Below are 9,732 nucleotides of genomic sequence, written 5' to 3' on the forward strand. Positions count from 1 at the left end.
AAAAATAAAACAACGAAAAAATTATCCCAAACAGACCTTAAGTCTATAACTCAAAAGGCCCTGCAATGCAAGATCAACTCCATCCAACTCCATGTATTGTAAAGCTAATCCTTCCTAATTGAACAAGTCACCATATAAAGTTAGAATCCACCTAGCTTATGTAGTAAACAAAGCCAAAGCCAAGTTGCCACTAGAGAAGCCATCTTATGCATAACACATTAGTCTTATATTCTAACAAACATATGGTACATCAAGTTTGGTAATCAAGTGAATTATCATATTTATCTATAACAAATAACATTTAGCTTGCCATCTTTGACTCAATTTGGTTTTAAGGCATTGAAAAAGAGGAAATAAAAAAAAAGAATTAAAATACAAAATGATAATGATAAGTAGAGAATCCTATAGGAAGTATTCAAATGTTCTAATTTCCTTTGTAAAATATATTTCTTATTAATTGCATCTAAATCAAAACAAAGATGAAATTATGAGGTAAAAAATGTGTTTTCCACTTAATTACTCCAAAAGCTCAATTTGAAATAACTTTTTTATTATTTTATTTTTTAGACTACAACCTATTTCTATTTAACAACTGCTTTTTCAGAGTTCTTAAAAAATATTTTTATTATGAAATTACTCTTTAAATTATTTTCTCTATATCAACTTTGCAAAATAACATTTTAAATGTTTATTCATCTGCCCCAGGCATTGCCTTGAAAACATTTTAAAACACCCTTGAAAAATAAATCATTTATTTTTATGAGAATGATTATGATTTTATCTTTTTACAGTGCAATATAGCATTATATTATCAGCTAGAACCTGTTCAAGCCCACAACACTTGAACTTCCTCGCTTCTGTGATTTTCTAAGTATAATATTTTTTTTGAATAAGTTAGTTTAAAAGCTGATAACAGAGTGAGTTCAAAACAACATAAATTTTTATTTGGGACAACTTTCTTACAACTTCTTTTAAAACAGCTTTCTAGTATAAATATTAATATTTGTGTACTTGAATACTTTTAAAAACAATAAGAAAGTCGTCCCAAACGAAATCATAATTGCTTGTGATAACCACATCAAGTTTAATCGCTGTTTGAGATACGAAAGTTTCATTTGGGATGAAAGCCATCCCAAACACAGCTTAAATTTATTATTTACAAATAATTTTTACAACTTTCATCTGAGTTACATTCTTCATCAACATCAATGGATCTCTTGAAGGCTACTTCAAAAATTGAACAGGAGAAGCAAAACTTATACAGAAGGCACGGGCTTGAAGAACTAAAGTATGCTATGGATGTTTCAAGCTTTCTTCTACTAACTCGATGCATCGATATAATACCAACTGAACAGGAGCTAATGCACATGTAATGCTTTCTGCAAGTTCATGATCATCTTGGTCATTTTCTGCTAGGATCCTCGAGATGAGTGTTGTAAGAGGCATAAGCCATTCTGAATAGGCCTTCCGCAACGAATCCTCACTCAACACATTGGTGTAATTTGTTTTTCCTGCATTTCATGGACAGAAAAGTATAAGAGCTTCAATGAGATCACCTCTGTTGGCATTGAATGTAGATTGCAGGAGGAATTTCCAAGCAATTCGTGTTTTAGGAATGAAACTAGTGGTAAGGAAGAGAATGAGCAAGGGGAAATTAGAAAATGAGAATGATTTGAATATTATCCTTGCAAAAGAAAGAAAATGGTGAAAGACAAGACAAATATGATATGACTATCAAACCAGCTTCAAAAAATAATAGCTCGAGGAATGCCATGAGAAATTCCGCTTGTAATGTTTTTGACAAGTTGGAAAGCACAATGACAGAGGATTGTCAAGAGGATGACTCAGGTGGCCCAACCAGCAACAACAACAACAAGCCTTTGTTCCATTATGTGGGGTCGGCTACATGAATCTTTTTTCTCCATTGTGTCCTGTTAAAAATTAAATTCTTGTTTAAATATAATAAAGAAAGATCATTTCTAATATTTTCTAACCAAGTCTTTTTAGATCAAATCTAATACCTCTATTTTCCTAACCGGGTCATTAGAAGACCGCCGTTTTATGTGACCAAACCATTGCTTATAAATGAGTTTATTAGAACTTAGGTGATTGACTAGATTCTAGCATGCCATATTTTATTAGGTCCTTGTGATTAGCCTAGGTCTTAGCATATCATATTCTTCCTAGGTCCTATGACATCCTACCCTCTAAAGTTCTAGGTGACTAGCTTAGAGTCTATGTCATGAACTTAGATTTATTGGCCTGGGGTATCCCTCTTAAAATTTAGATGATTGGTCTAGAGCTCAATCTTAGACTCTCATAGACAATAGATGATAGATCTAAAGTCTACTATGCCCTACTTAGATACTCTACATTGTCGCATGGAATCCACTTGGTCCAATGTGTTTTGATACACATACGTGGTCTTTAGATAAATCTTAGGTGGTTTTTGGTCCCTAGAACTACCTTAAAGAGCATTAAGTGGTTGAGTGGACTCTTTTTTCTAAACCTGTTTAGCATATCTTAGTTGCTTTATGGTATCCTCTAGAAGCCTTGGAGTTGTTGGTTGTGCTAAGTGTCCTACGCACATAATAGACATGATAAAGTGAAATAAGGAAAACAAAGAAATTATTGTGCCATTTGATCCTTAAAAATGGGTATTTGCTTGACATAAATTTGATGCTCCAAATTTGTCAGAGTGAGCCTTTGCTCTTGCTTTTCAAGGCTTAGAGTTCATGGTAAGTTCAAGGAAAAAGAAGCATCCATTTCTAAGATATCATTATTGTGTCTACCTTACATGAATGCGTTAAATAGTATGTTGCTAAAGATACCCTCCAAATATGTATGAACAGTAAAATGTAGCTGACCAATTAGTCCAAATGTATTAGCTTCTAACTAAAGGAAGTAAATGAGGTGAAAATACATGGACAGGTAATTATATAGTATGTTCTGCATTATATTTTGCAATGTTAAAGGTGAAAACAAAAGAATACTTTTATTCATTCCATAATTACAATGTATTAACATGGTAAATTGCCTACTAAATCCATCCCTAATTAAAAAAAACCAACATCAGATGTTAGTTTTTGGACAAGTTCAAATTAACATGATAAGCAACCTGACCAGGTCAATGTAATGACAGTTCAATCTTCAGATCAGGACTCAACTTCAACAACCAAAAATCATATCCATACCATAAGTGCTAGCCTAGTTTAGCATTTTAAGATGTTAGAATTTCAGCACCATTCATACTTCTACAACCAAAGAGAAAAATGCCCAGCAGAAAATAAGGAAAAAACAAAACAGTTCAAGGTGCAGAAAGCTTTCTCGTGATATACCTGTTAATTCAATTATCAATATAAAACGGTAGAGGTTGAGAGCAGATAAGACCTGCAGGAATTGAGATGAATTAAACACCAAAATCATAAATATAGGTATAAACATGCACATTTCATAAATTACATGATTGATTGCAACCTTATTGAAACAAATTTTAAGATGCTAAACACATTCAATTAATTGACCTGTTACCAAGAAAGGGAGAATGAAGTGTCCTATGAGGGCTGTCCTCATTAACTCCTGTACGCAGGTCTTATCCACCACTCAAATGATCATTCGCAAAAGATTAACCTACCTTTCAAACTCGTGTAAGAGGAGCGATGGAGTGTGTGTGTGTGTGTGAGATAGAGAGAGAGAGAGAGAGAGAGAGAGAGGAAATCAAGACAAGAAATTTAATAATAATCAACACACACATTGGTCAACCTCTCAAGGAAGGAACCTATCATTCAGAAGTAAATAATCAAGTAGAAATATGGGATGGATGCAAGTACCGGCTCACTATGCTCTGGCAGGGAAGGAGGTCCTCCTTTAGGAGGCCTTAGTATCATTTCCACAATGCCAAGTGCATTAGAACCCCATAATTTAGAAAATTCCTTTCTATTTTGATCTTTAGTCAAATTGTTTTGATGATTATCTACCAAAACTCCCTCCTTCACAATATCAATAAGAATGGCTACCTGTGCACAGTAATTAAATAAATTAGAAACAAGCTCATACAATTACAAAACAAATTCTTACACACAAAAGGTTTACCATGGAAGGAGAATCACTATTTGTAATAAGAGCCTTCAGTGTGTCAAATCTTTGAGAGCATGGGATATCTGAGACTACCTGACCATTGTTTTAATGCAGTCAGAATGTAAAGAATGGTGTAATACTTGTTTAGTCAGCTTGTAGAGCAATTTACATCCATAAAAAGAAATTCACGAAAAGAAGAAAATTTCCCTCATTTTCATAATAAAAATATTATAAGAGGTGAGAATGATATTAAGAAAATATCTTGATTACTAATAAGAGAAACAAAGACAAATTATTACAAAAAACCTTTCCCCAGAAATTCTTCATAATGTTATTAAAGGTACATAAAATTTTCAATGTTGTGTATATTTTTGAAATCCTACCTTTCTGAGTGCACTGAAAGCTTTCCTTCTTAACGGGAGATCTGGAGCACCCATCATGATTCTTTCAATAGCCTGAAGTGTTTCATCAACTAAGTTAAAGCAAACAAACATAAAAACTATCGCTTCATCAATGATATAAGAAAGGAAAGGTTACCATGAGAGTTGTAAATAGGTTAGGCAGAATGGCTGAGAAATCATCATCACTACCAATATGTTCTTCAGGAATAATTCCATCTATCATACTTAGTAAAACATCCATACAATGGGATTTTATTATCCAGGGATAGTCGATAGATATAAGTATATGTTTGAACATCCCTATAGCTTGCCACCGCCTAAAACAGTCTTGTCGAATTTTACTAATAACAATATCCAACTGCTCCACAGCAGCTTCTTCAACCTCAGCAGAAATATGGCCCCATATCACTAACAATGCATGTAAACAATGGGGAAAAAAAAGAGAGAAAAATTAAACAAGAAATATAGGGAATAAAATAATTAGATAGAAATTATTTGCTTTAGGATAATCCAAATGCAATAAGAAACTGACCAGCTAGACTCGCTCCATCAGCGGCGGATGAAAAGCAAACCATGAAGTCATCTTCATCAATATCTACATCACTTTCTGGTGATTGTATCAGGAGGTAAAATGCAAAATTAGAGTGAAAAACTAGGTAGATAAGACTCAGCATCTAGAGATTGAGATTGAAATTACTAGAGAAATTAAGTCACCTTTACAGATATCATTAATTTTATCTAAATCCCCAGAAAGAAGGCCAAAGTAAGATAGTCCACAAAATGGGAGGAACTGAGAAAATTTTGCTACAATCAAGGAGGAACTTTCAACAATATGCCTTTGTCTTGATCTCGAAATAAGAGCCTTAAAATAAGTAAAACAAATAAAAAATAAGAAAATTGCATATCAAGTAAAGACGAAAGGAAAAAAACTGTAATTAGTACTAATAAAAAACTTATGATTACTCAACAATGTTTTGCAGAACATAAAGGCCAAGTATAGCACAAAGTACTTCTTTTCTTTGTCCTTCCTGATACAATTGATAGGATAGGACGATCAATATATATATCAAAGCAGCTGCAAAAGTAATAGATGGTCCTGAGGAAAATACAAACCAACTTTTGGCAAATTTCTTGGATTGATGAACCAATGCTAATGGCAGCAGAGGATAAATCATTTAGAGAATCTGTATCTTCTTCATCACTCTCCGAAAAAGCAACATTTAGAACCTTAAGAATAACAGGCAAAACCACTTTTACTTGTTCTACATGCCGTCTCTGACAACGAAGAAGAACTGTGATGACCAAAAAAGAATAATTAATACCAACCATCCAATGAATAATACCATAAATAAAGGAGTCATAGATCAGCCTAGGAGTTCAACATGCACATGAAGGGGCTATATTCTCTTGCCCGTCGAATATGTGATCCCTTCTAGTTAAATTAACAAAAATATGCAAGAAAAAAAATAATAAGAATTTTTTTCTTCTGTAAATAGCCCTCCCGCATGCATCCAATATAAGCAGAATTCCAATCTTTTTGTACTATGAAGATAGATTAACGTGTCACCAGCAGTAATCCGGTTTAATACTTTGGGAAGTATAGAGATGGTACTTCACATCTAGTGACTTTTCAAGATTAAATAAGGAAATATGCCCATTCTGCACGAATAGAATTACTGAGAAGGATCCTAATATTATTCCACCATAAAAATTCATTTCAAATACTCCTTTTGTTCAATGGTAACGGCAGACTCAATGTCTATTACTATTTCAACATTCAAAACTTTTTTCTTCAGGTCAGGCTAAAAGGTCATTCTGATAACGATAAAAAAATGCTGTAGCTACTAGACATAATTTGGTAACTTGATGTACAAATCAAAATGCAATTTTTGCTAAGCATTTTTGTATTCTAGCAGAGTTTAAAATACAAAAACAAAAATCCTAAATGAGAAGAAATCATAGAGAATAGCGCTGCAAGACTACATCGAGAAATCATGTTCATTTCACAAAAAAAAAATTGATCTTGTTTCTAGATTAGCAAGCATAAACAATATCTTTTAGGAAAAGCAATCTTGTTTCTGCTTATGCTGTACCTTATAGCTTCACTGTACCTTTTGAGAGCCCAAACACAAAATGACTGTAGCATCCAATTGCTTCAGAAGCATCAGCATGAGATGTTAATGCCTGCAATAAAACCAATTAAAATAAGAATAAGACATATAGAAGTCATTACATTAAGCAATTAAAAAGGATCGCCATCAGAAAATAACTCCCTGATGCCCAAAAAAAGCCTGGGGATAAGACAAGGTGAACGAAGCAATTAGTGCATCACCCCTATCTCTCCCTCTCTATCTTCCCTCCCCTTCTATATACACACTCCACCCCGAGCACCGCACCCCCCCCCCCCCCCCCCCCCCCCCCCCCCTAGCACATCAGCTCTCTCTCTCTCTCTCTCTCTTTCTACATACGCACTCCCTCACCCACCCTTTATTCCTCTTAAAACAACTAAAGGAAAAGCAAGAGAGCTAAAAGAGAGAATAATGGAGAAAATGAAATCATCATATACATTAAGAAGGTGCCAGTCTGAACACGAGTATTGAATGAGAAACTATTTATGATACAATGCTAAATATTCTTGAGTTAGTATCCAGTTCTATTGACTATGATTTATATCTGAGGATGGACCTGATGAACTTCCACATTTGAGGAGTCTAGAGCTTACAATTTATTTAGTCTTGGGCCATCCTTACCTATTTGTTTCGTCATAAAATAAATCCTTAAGCATGAGAATCTTGAGAGGCAAGTAGATGAACTACTCAGGAATCATAACAGTAGAGAAAATCGAGAATATGTGTAGTTCATTGTTTCTCATTGTCAAGAAAGATAGGAGTTGGCAAAGATGTGTTGATGTCAAAGCCATGACTAAATTATTATCAAGGATAGATTTCCTTGTACCAATTCTTAGTAAAATGTTGAACACGATGGTTGGCTGCATGATCTTTTCACAGATTCAGCTTCAAAAGACATAAATATTAAATATAAATGAAAGTGGATGAACTATTTGAGCGGTTGGTTATGTTTTTAAGATTTGAATGTATCACATAAGTTTATGAAATTGATAATTTGTGCCTAATCCTTTGGCCTCATTCTTATACATAGCATGACTAGTGAAGAAAAATTAATCATCTGAGGAGGTTCATTGAGTATTGTGACACAAAAACTATTATTAAATTTGAAAATTATTTGTTCATAACTTCTTCAATGGGCTTCGTGATATTGACATTTCAAGTGAAAGTATTTCAGCTGAGTCCAAAAAATTAAAATTCTTAAGGAATGCCCTTAACATATTTCTATTCATGACATTAGGAGTTCCATGCATTAGCTAATTTTTATAAGAGGTTGATTAAAAGCTTTAGCACCATCACGGTTCTGATTACACAAGGGCATCAATAGGATATTGTTGCATTCAATAAATTATAATTTTGAGCTTTTAACACAAGACTGGAGCCCCCTATATAGACTAGAGTTCATAATGCATTTCTAAAATGCATTAAACTTTTAAGAAAATAAATGCAATAATGTGTACTTATCACACACATATAGGGGGACATTGTGAAATTTTAGTAATAACATATCTAGTGTAATTTTAGTAGTAACAAATCTAGTGTAATTTTAGTAGTAACAGATCTAGTGGTCGAATTGTGGAATTGGGTGACCAAGTCATAAAAAAAGTGCACGTTTTAGATATATCGGGTCTACTATCCAAAGTGATGGCTAATAGATGGGATATTATTAGTTGAATTCAAGTTGGATGATTGAAGCGGAGGAATGCATCAGACCTATTGTGTGATGGAAAACCACCTCTCAAACTTAAAGGAAAATTTTATAAGATGGATGGTGGCGAGACATGCAATGCTTTATAGCGCAAAATGTTGGCTATTAAAAGAGAAACATAAAATTAAATTAAGTATTGCATAGATGAGGACGCTCATGTGGATGAGTGGCTTTATACTTAGAGATAGAATGTGAAATGAGTACATACGTGAAAAAGTTGAAGTAGCTCTAGTAGCAAATAAGATTAGATAGAGTCACCTTAGATGGTTGGGTTACATAAAACAACGACCTTCTGATGGCTCAATTAGGAGAGTAGATATATTAGATTCATCATATGTTCAGAAAGGTAAAGGTAGACCTAAAAAGACTTTGTTAGAAAGTATTAATAATGACCTCTTTTATTAGATTTAAATGAGAATTTGACTTTAAATATGACACAATGGACATAAAGGATTCATGTAGTCGACCTCAAGTTGTGGAATAAAGACTTGTTGTTGTACAAAGTAATAATGTTTCTCTTGTATTAAATTTTTTGTCTCCTCTCCTGATATTCAACAGTGCTTTTTCTCTTACTAGCTGAAAAGTGAGAACAACAACATCTTAGCATCTCTTAGAGAGATAATAATCTAAGAGCTATAATTACAAAGTAAATTGTTTCAATGTTGTTCAAAAAATGCACTACATTATTCATCTACCATTCATTCTAAAGAGAAACAATGCAACCTTACTGATGGCTTTGCCTTGTTATCATCCACTGCTTGTATATAATTCAAATTTAACTACAAACCTCATATGTAACACAACCACAGTATCATGCCAATTTCATCTATCGTTTAGCAAGTGTCTCAATCATGATAGGAATTATAAATGGTGACAACAGAACTATACAAGCACCAAAAACTTTTATACGCTAATTAGACACAGGCAAAAGAGGACTATTACTATGAGTTATGAACCCCTTAACCATGCTCTTTGACTTATATTTCTTGTATGCCCCAATCCATACATCAAGGATATTGAAAATATGCTATTCAAAAGTGCATTACACAAAAGTGTTACTCACCTTCCTCAACATACCTCGCCATTAACCCCAGGATCTTGTAAATATCTTAAAACAATATAAAAAACAAAACTAATAGTTAAGAAACTATGAATACAACATATAGTTAAGTTAGATGCAATCCGAACAAAAAAATAGTGAATAACAAAAGACCAGAGAAATTGAGAAATAAGTAAGTAATTTTGAAGTAAAATCGCCTAAAACAATAAAAGACCACATCCAATCACAACAGCATCTGATTTTGTATGTGTATTGAGAAGAAGATAACAGCGGAGGAGCATTAGCGCATGCTTGCTCTCCCTCATTAAACTGAATTACTCATATATGAAAAAAAAATCATATATATATATATATATATAG

At 33.4% G+C, this 9,732-nt stretch overlaps 1 protein-coding gene across 1 annotated transcript; it reads right to left on the reverse strand.

The window, feature by feature from the left end:
- Positions 1–1,070: 1,070 nt before the first annotated feature.
- On the reverse strand, positions 1,071–9,666 carry LOC110094055 (aberrant root formation protein 4). Its single transcript, XM_020819196.2, has 12 exons — positions 9,376–9,666; positions 6,590–6,662; positions 5,592–5,770; positions 5,447–5,506; positions 5,193–5,340; positions 5,011–5,085; positions 4,615–4,886; positions 4,461–4,532; positions 4,093–4,170; positions 3,831–4,016; positions 3,339–3,390; positions 1,071–1,511 (listed from the first exon to the last, which is right to left on the reverse strand). Exons 1-12 carry the CDS (start codon positions 9,385–9,387, stop codon positions 1,294–1,296), a joined length of 1,425 nt encoding a protein of 474 aa, XP_020674855.1. The 5' UTR covers positions 9,388–9,666; the 3' UTR covers positions 1,071–1,293.
- Positions 9,667–9,732: the final 66 nt, after the last annotated feature.

Source organism: Dendrobium catenatum, unplaced genomic scaffold, assembly GCF_001605985.2.
Source record: "Dendrobium catenatum unplaced genomic scaffold, ASM160598v2 fragScaff_scaffold_156, whole genome shotgun sequence".
NCBI classification, from domain to species: Eukaryota; Viridiplantae; Streptophyta; class Magnoliopsida; order Asparagales; family Orchidaceae; genus Dendrobium; species Dendrobium catenatum.